Source organism: Drosophila sulfurigaster, chromosome X, assembly GCF_023558435.1.
Source record: "Drosophila sulfurigaster albostrigata strain 15112-1811.04 chromosome X, ASM2355843v2, whole genome shotgun sequence".
NCBI classification, from domain to species: Eukaryota; Metazoa; Arthropoda; class Insecta; order Diptera; family Drosophilidae; genus Drosophila; species Drosophila sulfurigaster.
In genome coordinates, this window is record NC_084885.1 from 6583833 (window position 1) to 6605346 (window position 21514).

At 36.3% G+C, this 21514-nt stretch overlaps 1 protein-coding gene across 1 annotated transcript in view; it reads left to right on the forward strand.

The window, feature by feature from the left end:
* The window catches only part of LOC133848169 (chitin deacetylase 1), a 50718-nt gene that overhangs the window by 23515 nt on the left and 5689 nt on the right, over positions 1–21514 (forward strand). The window contains exons 5-7 of the mRNA XM_062283612.1: positions 2702–2844; positions 18236–18455; positions 20236–20621. Of these exons, the coding sequence (XP_062139596.1) occupies positions 2702–2844; positions 18236–18455; positions 20236–20621 (749 nt within the window). The remainder of the gene's footprint in view (positions 1–2701; positions 2845–18235; positions 18456–20235; positions 20622–21514) is intronic.

Here is a 21514-nt window from a genome sequence, read left to right on the forward strand (position 1 = left end):
GCCAGCATTGCAGTGCCGCAATGGATGATAAAAAACACGAGTATGCGCTGCAAGTGCAGTTCATTTGCACTCATTTTGTCCGGAAAACGGACTTTGAAATATGCTTTTCAATAAGCGGGCGAGCCAAAGGCAAAGGCAATAAACGGAACGTAAAAGGAAACGCTGCAAAGCAAAAAAAAAAAAAAAAAAAAAATCGAACTGAATATTTCAATTCCATGGCGGCAGCAGCAGCAACATCATCATCATCGGCATTATTATGATTATCGATATCATCATAATCATCAGTCATCTAAGCCACACTTAAGCTGACCGCCGTTCGATGCTTTCGAGTGTTTCACGCCTCTGCATAATTTTATCAGCTCAATTCGAACCCCGCAGACACAGAGACAACACGCACACAAACTAAAGTGTAAAGAGTGTAGCGAGAGATATATATATGTATATATGTATTTGTATATATAGAGTAAAGTCTATTATCCCAGTCTGAGGTTAAGGTTGAGTCTCAGCTTTGGTTAGTCGGGCCCACATTAATATTGAATTTGTACAATAATCCTTTTTATGTGTTCAACAATGAGCGTTAAGTGCCGCCAAGCCCGTGCCACTCTGCTTTTTGTGCAGCTCAGGCGAAAATGCATTTTTGGTGTGCCATTGCTGTTGCCATTCTGCTCTGGCTGCCATTTGCCACTGCCATTTGCCACCTCACTCTTTTTTGCCACAACTCTTGCCATCTCTCGTCAGCAGCCATTGCCAAGCGCCATTCACATGCTGCTGCTTTATGCTGATCGCATTCGATTTTCATTTCATTACAAGTGTGCCAGCGTTGTCGATTTACTTGGTCATGCTCTTTGCTAGTTTTGAAATGCATTTGCAAATTTACGCTTTATACTCTAATTATATGAAAGTTACAAATTTTTCTTAAATTTATTAAATTTATTTTATTATAATTTATTATTAATCAGTGTTATATTTATTATATGAAAGTTAAAGATTTTGGTAAGAATTTAAAATCAATTAGTGACATATTTATTAGGACGCCTAACTAATGTTGAGTACAGCAAAGAAAGAAAGCTTAATAAATACAAATAAAAAAAGTATTCAAAGAAGTGAATATTTTAATTTATAATGTAATGAATTTATACACACTTAATTTTAAAAATTAGTTTTAGATGAAGTTAATACATTAAACATGAATTTTAATTGAAAGATTATATAATATATAATAAGAAGTAATAATTGAGTGCGTACTTAATTAAAAAATAAAATTGTTGAAATAACAAGGAAATATAATCTAAGACAACTGAAGTATTAGCCTAAAAGCAATTATTTTACTATCAGCACAGCAATATCAAATAAGCAATTAAATAAAAAAAATTTAAATAAATATTAGAAGTCACTAAAATTCTTAAGATTATTATTGGCAAAGCATTATTCCGAAAAATCAAACCTCAAGCAATCGGTATTATCAGCTGCAAATAAAAATTCCATTTAAATAAAAAGTGAAAGATAGAAGTCACACTTTTACTGAAAATTATTGAGAGAAATATTAACACATTATATATTTCAACACTAATAACACTACAAATAAAATCAGCACTTGGATGCAAAATTTAAATAAATTAAGAAGTAATTTATTTATTTTATTTACTTACGAAATTATGTTTTTTTAAAATACACAAACATCAAGTCGAAATAATATATTTTAGTCAGTGTATGTGAAGTTAGTCGGTGACATTTGCAAATTTGGGTTTTTCGTTTGTTGCTTGTTTTTATTGGCGCGTCATTTCTTTTGGCCTCGCACTTTTCAGAGAGCGAGCGAGCGAGCGGCGGTCTTTGATTATGGAATTGCACTTAAAGTGTTGCAAGCTCCCTTTGGGCACTTCAAACTCAGCGTTGCCAACGCTTGCCCTTTCCCCCGCTCTCTCTCTCTCCTTCACTCTTCTGTTGCATTCACCCCCGGGGGAAATTTTGCGTCAATGGGGTGGCAATTTTTGTAATGGAATTGCATTGCTTTAGCACTCGTTAAAGTTATTGCAGCGAACTGCTGCGGTTATTGATAGCTCAGTATTATTTTAAATTAATTTGATTTTGTCGCAGATCATATAACATAAATATGTATACACAGTTTCTCTGTGTGTGTGCGTTTATTTAGCATGTGGTCTGGTTAGCCGCATGCCCACTAATTATGTTTAATGCTCAAGTTGCAACTTGGCAGTTTGTAACAAGCGTTGCGCATACGCCGCGTTGCCCATTGACGAATAACTGCTGTGAAGGGCAGAGGTGGCAGGCAGCTGTCGGCTGTCGGTTGTCGGCAGTCGACTCTGTTGGCAGTTGGTAAGCGGTAAGCTGTAGGCGGTAGGTGGCAAAGCCAAAAGCTCAGCCAGGCAGAACGCAGACAGCAAAAACAAACGCGAAATGCTAAAAACCTTCAATTAGAGTTGTCGCTGCTGTTGCTGTTGCTGTTGCTGCTGCTGCTGCAGGGTTGCTGTGGCTGCCAATGCCATCGTATGCCCGGCTGATTTTGAGGTCAGAGCGCCTCTAATTGGGCCAACACACACACACACACACACACACACAAATAGCTGGAGATTATGGTGGCTGCAAGCAAATGTGCATATCATATAATTAAGAGTCAACTACAAAACTAGCAGCACTCATATTTATACTTAATGGATGCCATATTTCTTTTTGCCACTTTTTACAGGTTCCGCAAATCATCATGCTGACATTCGATGGCGCCGTCAATCTGAATAACTACGATCATTACCAGAAGATATTCAATGGCAAACGCAAGAATCCCAACGGTTGCAACATTCGTGGCACGTTCTTCTTATCGCACGAATACAGGTGAGCACTTAGCATTTAGTATAGTATTTGTTGAAGGTTACTTTATATGTATAATCATCATCATCACCATCATCATCATCAGCAGAAGGGGATGACAGTTTAATAAGCCAGCTGACAGTTGACTGTTGGCAGTTTAACAGTTTAGCAACTGGCAGTTGGCAGTTGGCAGCTGCTGGCTGCTGCTCGCAGTTGCAACTTGTCTGACACTCTTGGCCTTAAAAACAGTTTATGGCCCAAAAAACAAAATTGTTTTGCCCGAAAATCATATAAATTATTTGATGGCCATATTACGCATACGCATCGTGTGTTCCATCGCTGAACGTCTTGCACATCTTCATCATCAACGAACGCAGCTAGGACACAAGTCTCGCTCGTTGCATGCGTTGAGGCTGTGGAAAGTTTTGTGCAGCGTTGTGCAAAATACTTGTCACACACTTGCCACGCCCCAATAAAGCCAGAGCGCACTTGGCATGCCTCAGTCAGTCATGCAGTCAGTCAGTCAGTCAGTCAGTCAGTCAGTCAGTCAGTCAGTCATGCAGTCAGTTAGCCAGTTAGTCAGGCAGCTACTAGTCTGACGGTCTCTGCTCTACTAATTGTTGTTGATAAATTGGGGCTGACAAAGTTATGTCAACTGCAAAATGAATTTTCGCCAAAATATATGAACTACATTTTGGCAGACTTATAAAAACGCCGCATCACAAAGCGGGCGCAAATACACGCTCACACACACACACACATACACACACACACACACACAGACAGACAGACACATCAAAGTTAAGTTCCAACTAAAAGTAGAGGCAACAACAGCAGCAAAGGCAGATGCAGATGCAGCTGCAGTTGCTGAAGAATATGAAGCGGCAGTTGTAGATAAAGACACAACAGCATACATCGACCAAAATTATGTGCCACAGTGGAGCAAATTGATCAAATTGTAGAACAAAATATGACAGAGAAGCAATCAAAGAAAAGGCACAGACATAATAATATACATAAAATACGGTTTTAAATGAAGAAATAAATATGAAAAATATTTAAAGATTAAATTAATGAAAATCAAAAATAATTAATAAAAAAAATATGACAAGAAATATCTTAAAACAATACTTTTCTAAATGATTCTTGTCGGAATAACAAGAAGTATCTTAAAACTTAATAAATATTGAATATGTAAATAGTTTAAAAAGTGATTATTAATGGAATGACAATAAATTTCTCAATGTCAATCAAAAATGAAATAAAAATTGCAAAATTAAATATTATAAATTAATAAATAAAGATACTTTGTATTAATAAAAAATGTTCAAAGTTTAAATTAAACAATTTAGAAATCGTTACTTAAAAATATATATTGCAATAAATTGCACTCAAATCATTTGTTGCATTCAACGCTGTCGACGAGCGACTTGTAATTTATTTGCGTAAGTTGCTTGGCTTGATTTGGGGAGAAAAGCCTGAAAAGTCTCCATGGTGCGGTGCATGCTGGAAAGCTAAGTAAGCGGCAACAGTCAAAAAATGTGCGAACCGAGCGTGAACAGCAAAAATCTTGAGTGAAGTTTAAAAGCTTTTTTCTACTTTTGCCACAGCAGCAGCAGCAATAGCTGCAACAGTTGAAGAAGCAGTTGAAGCTACAGCAGCCAGAATAGAGTGAGAGTGAGAGCGAAGAAGTAGAAGTAGACGAAGTGGCAGTTTTGAAGTTGAATTGAAATGCGCTGAATGGCAGTAATTGCCTGAATATGTTACACATGCACACACATGAATGCGCTAATGTGTGTCTCTCTCTCTGTATGTGTGTGTGTCTCAGTGTATATATATACACTTATGTACTTGTGCTTTTTTCGGGCAAATCATTTTAACTCAGAAAAAGAGACACACTTCACATTCATTTCGAGAATACCTCGTATTGAATCTTTTAAATGGGTAGCAACAAAAGCTGATAATTGTGGCCTAAAGAATAGCTTATGATATGGAAAGTATCTTAATTTATATTTTGCAATAAACGCAATGTTTGCCAATATTTAGACAGGGTATCATTTAGTTGGCTTCAATTGTGACGTGTTTTTTCCATAGTTTTCTTCATTTTATTTATATATATTTTTTTTTTGTGCTGTTTTTGTGTATGCTGTGCAACAAAATAGTGGTAAACGGCAACAGTCGCACTCGCACACAACTTGCCACAAGAAGCCGCCGCAGTCGCCACCGCCTGCTGTCGAGCTCTTTAGTGCGGAAATGATTTAATGCGCTTCGCAACTCTTCAGCTTATTTTGTTAAGAATTTCATTCTTTTTTTTTTTCTCCACTGCCATTTTGTTTCTCTTTTCATTTTTGTTGTTGCCATTTCTTTTGAGCTGAGAGTAGGTTGATGATGATTTTGATTTGGCATGCAGAGTTGCCGCTCAGCTGCCATTTACAGCGCCGCAAAGTATGCAGCGACTTTTTTTTGTTGTGTGTGTGCAGCTTTCTTGTTTACGTCCATTGAGGCAATTAGTTTTGTCTGAATACAGCTCTCGCTCTCACCCTCTCTCCCTCTATCTTCTGCCAAGAAATATGGCGGCTGCAGCTTGGCATGAATTTATGTTAAACTATTTATGACTGACAGCCGCAATTTTGCTGCTGTTTCCTGCATTTCTATATAAACCATCGGAATCATCGAAATGCATCTACGAAATGAGGTCACATAAATGAAGCCACGTCTTGCTTAGCTAAAATAATTGCAGTAATTTTGCTCATCAATTAAAAAGTAAAGTAAAATTGAGCACTCACTATTTTTTTACCCGCTATCCATAGTGTAAGTAGCAGGCAGAAGAAGACATATCCGACCACCTAAATATACAATATTCGTGATCACCGATCACGGATATAACCATGTTCAAAGCAACGGCTGATGCCTGACAATCTGGAATATTTTGTAATATGTGATATATTTTGAATGTAATAGTATATTGATATACTAAATAAATCTTTTGGTATATTTTAGTATTTTTTTAATAACAAATTTGATATATTTTAAGAATGATTTCGCACTGTTTTGCCTTCATTTGGAATGGACAGTGAATATTTTAAGAATAATGTATATTTAATTTATTTATTTAATATACCAAGCAAATAGTTGGTATATTTTTATATTTTTTTTGGTATATTTTAAGAATAATACCGCACTATGTTTCTTACTCGTTTTTATTTACTTATATGGTTTTGTTTTTATTAATATAAATAACTCTATTTGGAGTTGGAGACTTGTTTATTGTATAGTTATTTTTGTTTTATCAGTCAACATATTCATTAACATTGTCAACTGCCAGCACGTGCGTTGCAATTGACAAATGAGTCAGTGAGTGAGTTGAGAATTGAGAAACTGAGAACAACCAGCTGTTAACTGTCGCTGATAACGAACTTTCTTCGCCATTCGATGTTAGTACTACGTTTGCTGCTGTTGCTGTTGCTGCTGCTGTGGCTAAGAAAACAATCAGGCAATTGCCACAGGACTTCTACACTACTTTGTGACTGCACATGCACATGCACTGGAGACACAATTCTGTTCATTTGTATTTGGCTTTGGCAAACTGCAAAAACCAAAGAAAAAATTAAGAACAATGTAGAAGCAAACTTTTTGCGCAGCATTTTAATTGCACGCAAAAACTTTTTAACTAACTGACAAGCCAGCAACTAGGCAACACCTCAGTGCACACACACACACATAGAAAGAGAGAGAGGGAGTGAGGGAGAGAGAGGGAGATGGAGGGAGTCAAAGAGTTTCCACCCTTTCGAAAAGTCTAAACAAAAGGCGACTCGGGGCAAAATCTAATTTTCAAACATTTACGTTTTCATTTTACTTGTTAACAATATACTAAAAAGCTGCACGCAAATCTTGAACGCAACTTCTTTTTTTTTTGGGAGAGGGAGTAAAAGAGAAATAGAGTGAGAGAGAGAGAGAGAAGAGGGTGCCAAAACTGCTGTCTGCATTCGCTGAATAAACATGAGCAACTGAGACGACGTTTTCTATCTATCCCCCCTACTATCCGCTGTCCGCTGTCCTCTCTCACATCCGGTTTCCGGTTGCAAAATTGAAATTGAGTCGCGTTGCCTAAGCGAATTGTGCAGCATGCAAAACTTTTGGCCAAGCCAAACCAAAACAGTCAGAACAATGCAGCTGATTGCATTTGCAGCAGTCAAAAACTAAGAGAAAATCAATTAGCTGGCACTACAAAAAAAACACATATATATAAAAATGTAGAAATTGTGCGGTCAGGTGAGAAATTGTCGTTTGCTTTTGCCTAGAGCTGGCATAACTTTTAGCTAATTGCTTAAGCCGCAATCGCATCGGCATCGTACTGATAATAAACTAGTGAACTCGATGTGCATAAAACACAAAGCTTAACCTCAGTCTCAGTCACAGTGTTGAGTGTTGAGTGGTGTCTAACCACACACACACACACACACACACGCACACAGAGGCCACAACAAAGTTAGCTCACAGGCATTTGTCCTGTGTCTCTGTCTGCGCTTGTGTTTAGCCTCTTAAGATTACATTTCATTAGCTGCCTAACGCCGCTTGACCTCATAAACCACAAAATACAACCGATAATTATGGCAGCTACAAAGCAGCAGACGAAGCAGCATTCGATGCTGAACCGATGCTGAACTCTGGCCAAAAACTCAAGTGAACTTTGGCACGCGTAATCAACACCTTGACATTCGGCAACAACATTTTTGCATAGCTTCCCACACAACAATGGCACAAAACATGACCGTAACCAAAATCTGTTTAACATCCAAGTCATTCTCCTAAACCTGACCTAAACAACTTTGCCAAAGAATATTCCCATCCTCTCTCCCTCTTCTCTCTGTGTGTGTGTGTGTGTGTGTTTTTTGCCTGTCATAAGTAGCTGCGGGCACAACACACGCGCCTTGCCTACCTGCCAGCCTCTTTAGAACTTTTTGTAGCTATTGCCCACACTTAGTTCCAACTAGAGCAACCTGCTGCTGCTTCTGCTGCTGCTCGGAAAAAGTTCATTTTTATTTTCATCTACATCCCTGACGCTTGATGTTAATATCGCTCAGCAGCGGCTAGCCAGCGATGTGGCAGCAACGACGACGACCCGGATTCATATTCACGGATCCGCAGGCCTACAACGTCGCCGATGATGCCACCACTGAGCTAGCATTAGCACAGTGTGCAACAATTATCAGTGATAATATAACGTTAATATAATTTGCTCTTCAAAATATCTTTTGTAATCCACAATTTTAATTGTTGCAATCACTGAGATAAAAAGCTTAGAAGAATATAAAACAATTTGATTTGGTGAATAAAAATACCTACTTTAATTATTAAGTATTTGTGTTTAAAAAAGGATTTTATTTCGACAGCTATTTTAGAACACAAATGCTGCATTATTGAAATAAATATTTTTGTTCTTCCAATAATAATCAAACAGCCTTATTAAACACAAAAATTGAATATATGTAAATTATTCTTATTTAAAATAAATTAAGAATAACATAATTGGTATGAACAAGAATAATTATATATGGTATTCAACAGAAATTATAACGCTATTCTGAATTCTTTTTTTGTTACTGTGAAATCATAAAGAAGAATAAGAAATCGCTTTCCGGAAAACACTTTGAAGTAATATTTAAAGTTTTGCAATTGACTTTGATGGTTTATCTACATCAATAGAATGAAAATTGTTATTTGCCTTGAAGAATGTTATTTTATTGTTGCGACTATTTGAACCACTGTGTCAACGGCAAAAGTCTTTCGCATGTTTTTTTTTTTCGTTTGCCCTCGCGCTACCTTGACTTTAGCCAGCTGCTAGGCAGATTTCCACATCTAAGAACCCACGACGACGACGACGACGTCGGCTGCGACGTCGGCTGCGACTGCGACAGCGACGGTGTCAGACGTCAGCGACAGGCACGTTGGCATCCTTGATGCTAATACAGCCGCCAGTTTTAGCTTTAAACTTTCTAAATGACCCAAACAACTTTTGAGCAGCTGTCTACCCCGGCCCAAAACCTAAAGCCCAAATGCCCCCAACCAAAAAATACCGCACGCAACTCCCCTCTCCTCCTCTTGCCATTACCACCCACGCCTCTCTCTATTTAAGGGAGTGGGATTTGCCTAGAGCAATTCGCATTGCAGGCAAAAGCACAACAAGTCGAGCTGCCACACGCCACACGCCATTCGCTGCCACTCGCCACTTGCCACTTGCCACACGCATCACGTTGCAAGTTTCAAGTTTCGCATCAAGTGCTGCAGCTGCAGCTCAAAGTCTGCATAACTTTTCATTGTCATTTATGCATATTTTTGCTTTAATTTGCTTAAACTATTTGGCAGCAGTCTCTCTTGCGCTGACCATTCCATTTTTTTTTTTTGGCGGAAACAAGCTGACGCACATTGCGTATACGCAATGTTGACCACGCTTCATGCATTTTGTGCTTGCAACTTAAGTGTAACATAATAATGACAATTGTCAGACAATTAGCTTAGCTAATTAAGCTCAGATATTTAAAGAAATATATCACAATAAAGATGAAAAATCGCCTTTATTTTTGTTGAAATTTATTACTATCATTTTATTTATTTTCGAAAACTGATTGCGCACAATAATTTTAATTTATTTATTTAGTTGAAATAAACCATGATATTTTTCTAATTTCATACAATAATTTTATATACTTTTATTTTATTTACTTAATTGCAATTGTAGACTAAATAATAGATATACCAGGTTGAAACTCTTCATATGATTTGTATTAAATTTTTATTTGTAATTCAGTTCCTTAATTTCGATAGTTTCTTTACTCACTTTGTGTTTAAAAATTAAGCAAATCAATTCACTGTTTTAAATTCATTACAATTATTTTATTTACATATTTCTCTATTTGAAAAAAGTAGATAATATTTCTGAAATTTCTTACAACAATTTTAATTTAATATTTATTTGCAAAATTAGACAATCATTTTAATGACCACTTCGTTTACTTTTCTGCAAGTCAGTTCCTTAACTTAGTATGCTTTATCGACTCAGTTTGTGTGCAAAACTCAGCCAGATCAATTGACTATATCGATTGGCAGTCGGGATTGAGTAAAAGTTTTATTCGAGCAAAGGAAATTTGCTCTACGGCAACTTTTCTTTCCTGTTCTCGTGCATTTCTTTCCGCTACTTGCAACTTTCTTTCCTTTCCTTTCCCGTCTAACAAGTCTGGCTGTTTTCCATGCCATTAAATAAGCTATAAGTTCGGTACTTGTTGGTATGTAACAACTCAAATTCTCGTTAATCTATCTGACTAATATCTATGCTAGTCTTATGTATTTGCCACACACACACATATTATGTGGCAAGTGGAAACGCTTCCACTCATGTTTGCCCAGCCCCAGAGTCTGCGAAGTGTGCTAAAATTTTGTTGCAAAATATCCGTAGCGTTAATATGCTGTCTGTGTGTGTGAGCTAGCACCTGCATGTGTGTGTGAGTGTGTTTTTGTATGTTGCGTTTTCAACTGCTGCTTGTTTTGGCCATTTTCGTGTTTTTCTTGCTGCAAATTGTTGATGAAGGCATTGATATTGTTGTCGTTGTTGTTGCTCCTCTTGTTGTTGTTGCTGCCACAGTAATTGTAGTTGTTACTGTTGTTGCTGCTGTTGCCTATGATGATGAGACCAAACCCAATTCAGTCTGGCCTAGCCTCTCTTGACTTGCCTTTGCTCCAGTTGCTGCTGCAGTCCACGTTGCTGTTGCTGTTGCTGTTGCTGTGGCTGTTGCTGTTACTGCTGCTGATGACGATGATGATGATGATGACAATGTCGTTGATGTGAAATAAAGATAACGACAACGTTGACAATGACTATGACAACAACCCAACGACACTTTAACAGCTCTTGCAGGTGCCTTTCATTCCTCTCTCTCTCTTTCTCTCTCTCTCTCTCTCTCTTTCTCTGTATGTATTTCTATGCATATGTATATGTATATCTGTGTGTGTGTATACTAAGTATATTGTGCAGAGAGCTGTGTGCAATCCACAACATGACCGAAAGTACATTAGCTTTATGCATACACTGACAACTCACCTCTGCCTGTGTTTTTGGGCATTAACATTAAAGCTTTGTTTTAACTGAGTTCAGTAATGAGTTGTTTCTAGTGGCTGCGAATTTGCCAGATCATTTTCCTACAACACCATGCAAGTTTTAGACTAATACTTTTGGCAATTCAAATCTCTAAAATGAGAAAGACAATGTTGCAGACTTAGTTCTAGGTCGCTGAACACAGAATAAATTTGAAGTCTTTAAAATGAATATTATAGTTATTTCTTTTAGGAATTCTTATGTCTACACTTTACAATTTAGAATATCATAAAAAAAACTCTATACAGAAAGAAGATCAAAATTTTCTTGAATCAAGATTTGCTTTTCGCATTTCAATCTAAATTTTTTGTGTTGACGAGTATTTCAATCGAATAAGAATTAAATCTTCTAAAATAAGTTGTTTCTTTATTTTTTGCAATCAATATTTCCAGTTGCAAATTTCTAATTGATATTCATGTTTCCAGTAGCGAAAAGTTGCATTTAAATTGAGAGAAAAGATAATTGCAGAAATTAAATTAAAATGACAGCCAATTCTATTACAGTTAACAATTAATTTAGTCAGTTTATTATAAGAATTTAACAAGTTTCGTATTTTATATTTAATGTACTACAAAAATAAATGATAAAAAAAAAACATATGACAGTCGATATAGTATTTATTTAAAAATGTTATTTCTAAAGCATAGGCTGCCAAAATAAAAAAAAATTCTAATGTTACTTTAACTGCAAATAACAAAAAATTGTAGTTTGTGTTGGACTTATCAAATAATTCCTTACCATAAGAGTATTTGCTGGTCGTTTAGCTTACTTTCATAACATTTTTATTTGCTTACATACATAGGTATGTAAGTATGCATGTATGCGTATGCATGTGCGTATGTATGCATGTTTGTATGTATGTATATGAGTAGCTGGCCAGAAGCAGCTCTCGACAAATCTAAGCACACTGCACTAGACCTTGTTTTTTATCAAGTGTGTGCGGTGCCTGCCTCATCTGCTCTTTGCCTCTCTCTCTTTCACTCACCCTCCCTCAGGCTCACCATCTCCATCTCTCGCTTTCTCTCTCTCTCTCTCTCTCTCATTTTCTCTGTGTACTTGTCTGCTCTCTGCTTTTAGTTGTCTTTTTTATTAGTCGTTCGTGTAATCACTACCGCTGCCCGGCTCAACAAAGTCTCCCACAGTCAACGTTGTTGTCTCTGTTGTTGTTGTTGCTGTTGTTGTTGTTATTGCCTAACTGGTGTTGATAATAGCGATGATCATGGCCCAGACCAGACGATGGCAGAGCAGGCAAGCAGCAAGTCAACCATAATTTCTTCCATGTGAACAGCCGTTCGCCTCCTGAATTGTCTTTTCATTTTGCCTTTGACGTTTACGATTTCGTTTTCGTTTTCGTTTTTATTTTTTTTTGTTTTCTATTCTGTTTTGTTTTGCTCTCGTTTCGTTTCGTTCGGCTTTGTTTTCATTTTGTTTGCGCTGTCCTCCTCTTTTTGGGTTTTAGTTGTTTCTTTAGCAATTTTCCTTATGAGTCTGCGACGCGCTGTCGAAGAGCTTTATTGAAAACGAGACTTGAGTTGCTGCCGCTTGCTTGCTTATTTTTTTCAATCTTTTTTTTTTTCTGTGTGGGGTGGGCGGCGTTTTTCTAGTTTTTATGCCTGCACTCGAAGTCAAGCCAGCTCGTTAGGCACGGCCATATCACACACACACACACACACACACACACACACACACACACAATTGTACGCACAATATGCTGCATGCAAATTAAGTTAGTTTTTGGTGCAAGGCATAATAAAAACAAAAGCTCATTTCTACGAAAAATGTGTGTGTGTGTGTGTGTGTGTGTGTGTGCAGCATTCAATGGAAGCGATGCATTGAGCCTAGAGCAACAAGGAGAGAGAGAGAGAGAGAGAGATAGAACAGGAGCAACAGCAGCTATAATAACAACAACATGGGAACCTGTAGATTTGGCTTTTAAAAGCACATTAAAAGAAATTGCTGCATGCGGTCATTGCACACTTTTTGGGTTCAACATTCCTCCCCTCTCTCTCTATCTCTCTCTCTCTCTCTCCATCTCTTTCACTCTTTCTGTTGACTGGCAATAGCCAGGAACAAATTGAACAAAAATATGCATATCTGTGTGTTATATATAGTATGTGCGTGTGTGTGTGTGTGTGCTATGTGGCTGAGTGAAATAGCAACAAGCAAATGGAGCAATAGATTGAGAGCGGCAATGAACTTTACGTGGGTTGTTGATAAAGTTGTCAGTCGATGACAAGCATTTAGACAGTTGCTTATCATACTGACGATTGATTAAAAGTTGACTAAAGTGATTTTACTTAGATTAAAATCGACCGCTTTCAAATCACGTGTTAAGCTCAAGCAATTCCTTGAGTATTTCAGATAAGCTTTATGATTTGAACTTTTAGCTAAATGTGCGCTTGAGTCACCTCACCTACATATATTATTTTTTAATTAGTAGACACTTATTTATGTTATGAATTATAAATTCTATGTTAATTGCTTTGTATTTAACACAAATGTGATTTTACATTGGAATACACATTTTGATCTAAGGATTCAATAATTTATTGTTAATTCAAATAAAAGATGAAAATTAAATGCGATTTTTCTTTGAAACATGTTTTACACTTGAAACTAAGCTAATAATTTGTGATAAAAATTCAACAATATATTGAGATTGGTTTACCAAAATGAGATTTTTAATTGACAAATATTTTTGCTTTGTTATGCTAAATAATTTTAGCTTCGATTTTATTCAAAAGAACAAACTTTCGACTTAATGCATTTATGAACTGCTGAATAATTGTTTAATAATAGATTTAATAATAATAGATTGTTATTATAATTTTTAAAGACTTACTTTTTGTATTATACTTTTCTGCCAATAAATATTCTAAACTTAAATTTACTATTTTAAATTCCCTCGCAATTGAAAGCATCAGGACAAATGTAAATGTGGAAAGCGATTTTACAGTTTGTGAAGACTTTTCGCTTGGCCCTCAAGCAGCTGGTGGTTGTTTAAGCACTTTTTAGGCCACATACGTTATTCAGTTATTCACTCTATCTTTCTCTCTCTGTCCCACTCTATCTCTGTCTGTCTTCCTTGCTCTCTCTCTCTCTCTCTCTCTCTGCCAGACTGCTGCTCAATGCTAACATTTTCTAATCGTTGAGATTACATGTGTTTCTCCCTTTTTAAATGCAAATTGAACTTGTTAGCAGTCGCAGCAGAGCAGAGGCCAAACCACTCAACACACACACACACACACACACACATATATATATACATCGTGTGGGTGTGTGTGTGTAGGTGTGTTTATTGTTTGCAGGGACTATTAAAGAAAAATGTGCTCAAATTTAAGGAGCAAGCTGCAAACAGTGAAAAAACAACGAGAATTAAAAAAGTGATCGAAATAAAAGCCTGGGCAATGGGAACAATGGGTGTGGCCCTTGTCCGGTGCAACGTTGCGTATGAGTGTTGTCATAAACAATGGCAAAGGGAATGGAGGGGACGAGGCTAGAACTGCATTTGTCTCTTGACACTCGCGACAAGGCCAAAAGGAAATACATCAAACGTCACTCTGTGTGTTTTACGTCGCTCTCTCTCTCTCTCTCTCTCTTTCTGCTTTGTTTTGTCAGTTATTTTGAGCACTTGCTTTGCGTCTTTTACACATGTGTGTGTGTGTGTGTGTGTGTGTGAACGTTTCTGTTTGCTTCGTTCGCCGTGTTAATTGCTGCTGACATTTTGTGCCCCAGCAGCTTTTGGGCTACACCTAGCTAGCAATGCCAGAGCCACACCCACATCGACACCCACCGCCCAACGCATTGCCACAATGTTGTTGTTTTTCTAGTCGTTGTTATTGTTGTTGTTGTTGTTGCGTCAGCGTCTTTCGGCCTTGGCTACAAGTGCAGCAATGGCAGCAGCTTCTGGTTGTAGTTATAGCCTGGCTCAGTTCTCGTCCAGCTGTTTGTCTAACAATTGAAATGTCATGCAATAAATCTACCTCACACTCACACTCACACACACACGCACACACACAGAGTCAGGCTGCGTTTATTGTCGACACACACACACACATACATTTGAAGTGTGTGCATATGTGTGTGTGTGTGTGTTCTCAGCCTGTGCTTTTCAACAACTTTTCACATTTCCACATTTTTGCATGAACTTTTTGACGATGTCAGATAGTTTGTGCCCCGCCATTGTGCAAGCTTCTGTGTGTATGTGTGAGTGTGTGTGTGTGTGTCTTTGTGTGCGTGTGTGTTCTTGGTTGGGGCGTTTCGCCTCCTTGGGTACGTCATTCTATAGGCCAAAGTGCGTCAGCAACGCATTCATTATTTTTACTTTGCGTTTTTTTTTGAATACTTTTTCGTATTTTTTTTTTTTTTGTTTTAATTTCTATACCTTGTAAACACAAATTGCAGCTGCTAGGTTGTGCTTAACTCAATCGTTCATTTTATCCAATTTTTTATTTTTTTTTATTTGTTAAACAGCTCAACAACTATATTTCAAATTTCTTTCTTTTGTAAGCTATGCTTTTAAAAAAAAGTTTTCTTTTTAATGGGTATCTGGCAAGTCGTGCTGTGGCCTGCATATCACGCTTACTTGTCCTTTTTGGCGTTGTTTTGTTTTCGTTTTCGTTTGTGAGCAACTGCAGCAGCAGAAGCAGAAGCAGAAGGCAGCAGGCCAAAACTTTGACTTTAGGGCGTAATTTCATTGCGAAATATTTGCGCAGTTTGTTTGCCCAAAACTAAAGCACACACACACACACACACACACATACTGGCACACACACACACACACACATAGGCAGTGAGGCAGATTCATCCATCCGCCTGTGCCGTCTGACAGAAATGTTTAATAAATATACATGCAATTCTTTTTTTGTATATATACAGAAGCTACTGCATACAAAAACAAGCTAACAAAAACAAAAAAAAAATGCAACAGACAAAAAACATTCATAATTTTATTTTCATTTTTTTTGCTTTAAATTTACGTTTTGTTTTTATATTTTTAATTCTTGTTGCTAGTCTTTTACTTTTTTGCCAAAAAACTATTTGTGCACAAGCAAAAATTCCCCATTAAGAAATTTATTTCACACACACACACACACACACACACATAGGAAAGCAGTTATGTTTGCTGCTTGTACTTTGCATAACTGGCGCATTTCACGCTGCATACTTTCAGGCGCAACTTGCAACTGAGTGGCAAACTCTGTATATGGGTGTGTGTGTGTGTTGTTGTTGTTGATGCTGCCGGAATGCCCTTTTTGCCAGACACATTCCACATGACAAGTGGCAACTACTTGGCTTTTGATTTACAGTATTCTTTTTATTAAATGCAATCCAATCGCTGAGGTTCAATTATCATGCATTTAATTTCGATTTTGTTCTTTACTATCATTGAACGATGAGATGATCATATTAAAATACTGTATTCAAATTATTCAGAGTTTCATTAGGACTTCAATTTTGATCTTCGATTTACAGCATTCTTTTTAATTAATGCAAGCGTATCAATAAATACTTTAGTCATCTTTTGATGATCACTTTAAAATACTCTATTATATTTATTCACAATATTCTTTTTATTACTTTTGGTACCTTTTACAATACTGTATTCGTAGTATTCGGTGTTTTATTTCTGCCTCTATTTTTTCCTACTCTATCATTTTTTCTTCTGTTACTGCTCAGTTGTTGCTCTCAGCGCTTTGTAAATTGTTTGAGAGCGAACTGTAAATGTACTTCTAATTGGCAAAAAGCTAAAGTACTCTAACATATGTACATATCTATTGCTTGTCAGTGTCAGTAGTCATAGAAGCTAGTTTTAAATTTCATAAAGTTTGCTGCTGCTGCTGCTCTCTATGCATCAATTTATCTATGTTTGCCTTTTGCGTGTCTTTGGGTTGTGTTCATCAAATTTGTATTAGCATTGTGGTGAAATACACGTATTTTATGCAAACAAATCACGAGTCTGCTCGACTGCGATTTACACTTACTAAAGTCCTAAATAAAAAGAACATCTTGTATAGGACAACAATAGATATCATACATTAAATATAAAAGAACGAACATACGCGACAGAACTAAAATATAGAAAATTTTAAATAATTCCAACTAAATATCAGAGAATAAATCAAAGTTCTGCATGTCTCTTTCTCAGAGTAAAATTAAAATTCCGTTGTTATAAAAAAATCATATATAATGACAAAAACAGACAGGGGACATTTTTTTTCTACATTTCCAATAAGATTTTTAATATACAAAAAAATCTTGAAAACTTGCAACTAAATATTATATGGGAATTAATAATTATGCATTAAATATTTCTTGGAAATTCTGTATTACTTTCTGTAACACTTCTAGAAGTAATTCATAAGGTAGAGAAATACAATTCTCTTCAATAAATAAATAAGACGTTTTGTGCAATAAAAGTCCTGCATTATTTTTATAGTAATTTCTCAGTGTTAATTCCTAAAATTGAAATTTTTAATTGTTTTGCAATAATAAGAACTATTAAATAAAACTGATAGCAGCAAAAAAAAGCTTGCAGAATAATATCAAATACTCGTATACATGCAAATAAAAATGCAATTCTCTACAGTTGATCTTCGTACATCATTTGGATGAGTGTGCACAACTTTGTTATACCCTTTATTACCCAGAGGATATAAAAAGTCGCAAAACTTTAATATTACACAATGCACACGCAGAATGTGTGTATGTATGTATGTGTGTGTATCGTAGATATAAATGAAAATGTTTTTAGTTATAATGGTTACTTTTTGCTGTAGTTCAACAGCTTCGAGGCGTTGGCATTGCGTATACGACGCATATACATACATACATACAAACATACATACATATATATGTATATGCATTTAGCATTGTTCGAGTTCACTTTTTTGTAAGCTGCTTTACATTGCTATTCAGTTCTTTTTTTTTTTGCCACACTGATTTCTTGCTTCGTAAAAAGTGAATGTCGCTTTAAAGCGAAGAGCAAATTTAATATACTCAAATGATGTTGATGAGAGAGAGAGAGAGAGAGAGAGAGAGAGAGAGAGAGAGAGAGTTGAAATGTGAAAAGCGATTTCGGTTTGATTGCCGTTGATATTGTTGATTCATTTGACCTTTAGCCATTTATTGAGTACTCCCTTTATGGCCAGTATTTGATTTACTTGTTTGGCTCCTTTTCCAAGAGAGAGAGAGAACCAACACTGAATTGTCGTTTCTGTTGTCTATTTGATTTTTATTGTTTCTTTTTTTTGTTGTTTTTTGCAGCAACTATCAGCAGATCCAGCATCTGGGCTATGCCGGACACGAGATTGCAACCGAGAGCATTTCACAGCAACTGGGACTGCAGGACAAGGGCTACGAGGAGTGGGTGGGCGAAATGATTGGCATGCGTGAAATTCTGCGTCACTTTGCGAATGTGTCCGTGAACGATGTGGTTGGCATGCGTGCTCCATTCCTGAAGCCAGGACGCAATACTCAATACAAGGTGAGTTCCACCCCCACTTTCCCCTGCCCCCACATTTCTCCCTTTAGACACACACACACACGCATTCAGACAATTGAACGTTGCGTTGTAGCTGATAGTTTGGTAGGCGTGTTGCTGACAACTGGGGCGTGGCATTATCGTAGCATCCAACACAAGTAAAATGCACGTTCCACTCTCAACAGCAACAACAAAAATGGATGCGTAATTGATTGCCAATTATCAACTGTAGGATTTCAAGAAATTCATCAAGCAACGAGCATTTAAGCAATATATAATTAAGCAAAATTATGAAACTGAAATGCGCAGCCTGCAATTACCTTATATAGTAAATATTTTAATATAGCATAGTGTAATATTGCATAATTACACTTATTTGAGCAATGAATTTAGTACAGATTTCAGCAAAAAATTCTATGCAAAATTCAGTCGTAAAAAGCAGCAAAGTATTTAGTTTAAAAGTTGATTAAATTATTTAATGTTTTCCCTTTTTGATTTCTTGTGTAACATGAATTTAATACAATTCAAGAAATGTCTTCAATATCTTCAAATACTATAATGATTCGTAGTGCTATAAATTTCTAAATTATATACATAAATTTGTAATAACATTCTGTTATAATGAGTTTAATTTCACTTGATTTATAAATGTATAATATTATAACAAAAAGCAACTAAATAAAGTTTAGATTGATGTACTTGAATAGCACCAGTTAAATACATTAAGTGAGGATATCTATTTATAGAATTGCTTCTCTAAAAACTAACTTTTATTAATTCAGAATTATATATTTAAATATTATCAATCAAAATCCTCACTTATTTAATTGTTAGCTTCTTAAAATGTCGTTAAATTTCCATTTAATCATAATTATATATTATTTTTAGCTTTTTAAACTTGCAATGCTCATTAGTGCAGCCATTTTCCACAGTCTAGACTTTAACACAAATAATTGTGCAATTTAAAATTGGTAGGCTGCACAGAAAAGTAGGAAAATTGTAGCACACCCACACAAACACAAACACACACATACACACGCGTACATAGCAATACAGAGACAGCAACTGAAGCAGACAGAGGCTGTCTCTGGTTGACATGACAAGACATCAATGTCATAACACATTCGATTACAATACAACGAGATTCGAGTGCAAAACCTTCGTCGCACCCCTCAATCAAAACTACCCCAACGAAGAGGTAACATCATCGGCATCATCATCATCATTAGCATCATCGAGGTTGTTGTCATCAGCATTATCAATATCATCATTGTCATCATCTCGTTAGGGTTTTGTAGTCGTGTTTAAAATCATATCAATATCAGATCATTTTACACACATAATGGGCTAAAATGACTTTGACAACCGAACTGTCGGAGTCACTCACCGACTGACGGAATCGCGCAATGGGCGTGCCATTGTGCGTGTCTCTACATGTCTCTGCACGTTTCTCTCTTGCGTGTTAAATAACATGTAATGTATGTGTCCTTCCACCTTCCACTCGCTGCTGTTGTGAAAGTGTGTTGGGCAATAAAGCGATGATGAATGGCTAATGAGCTTGTTTGGTAGAATGTTTGGATTAAGTTGCCTGTTGACGCCTCTCCCACACACACACACACACACACATACGCATACGTAAATGCTACAAATTATCATGATAAACCTAAAGTGTCGCATTATAATATCAAAAGGCACAAGAGTAACCCAGTCACAATTACCTTATTGTTACACACAGATTGTTTTGTTTGCGATTATCCCACATTGTTGCTGTTCTCATTCACAGGTGCTGGAGGACTTTAACTACATCTACGACAGCTCCATCACTGTGCCACCAGTACCAGTCCCCGTCTGGCCATACACATTGGACTACAAGATCTCGCATGAGTGCAAGAGCGGCACTTGCCCATCGCGCACCTTCCCCGGCGTTTGGGAAGTCCCACTGAATACGCATTATGTCGACGGTTTTGAGGGCGGTCACTGTCCCTACATGGATCAGTGTGTGCTCCACAATCTCGATGAGAACGAGGTGTTCGACTGGCTGCAGGAAGATTTCTCGCGTTACTACGAGCAGAACAAGGCACCGTACATGATGCCCTTCCACACCAACTGGTTCCAGACCAAACCTCTGGAGAATGGTCTGCACAAGTTCCTCGACTGGGCTCTCGAATTGTAAGTAAAGTTTCCTTGCAATCTATTCTATATTACACATACGTACACCTGGCTTGATGGTTTCAAGTTATGAAATGGACATTAAGCAAGCAAAAGTGCCACTAAGTCAACTGCTTTCTATTTATCCCAATAAGTATGCTATACTTTTTGTTTGCTCAATTTTCAACAACTAAGCAAGTTTAAAGTGTTGTTAGGTTAACTAATTTTCATTATTAAGTATAGATTATATATTTCTCCCTTATTACAATATTTTTATTTATTTTTATATTACACTTTCGAGTAGGAAAATGTTTTTTAGGCGAGGCGAAATGAGTTCCTAAGTAAATTTATGAATCTTAGAACTTTACCCAAATAAGTATACTACATATTTTTTAAACAACTTTCCACATAGTATTTTCCTTATAGTCTTTTTAGTTAAACTTATTTTTTATATACGTATTTATTCAACATAATTTATATAGTATAACTAAAATAATTATTTATATATTTTTAGTTATTATTATTTTTTTTTTGGTTATTTATTCAAGTGTCATATTACACAAAATAACAATAACTACATATATATTTCATTTTTTTACATTAACTTTGGATAGTTAATATTGTACATCTTATTTTCTATGAAATGATTTTATATTACAACATTTATTATGATTATAGCTAGCTTTCTGCTATCTTAAGCTAGTCTTATATTAAGCAAAAGCAACAGCACTAGGTCATATATATTTATTTTTGTGAAAGTATTTGCCACAAAAAAAAATGAAAGAAAAGAAAGAAAAACGGAGTGAAATCATTGCGAAAATGTAATCGAAAGAAGGCCTCGCAGTTAACTTTTGCCCGAAAGAAAAAAAAAGAAAATTTGGAAGCGAGAATCCAACAGATTTCACTTGCCAACA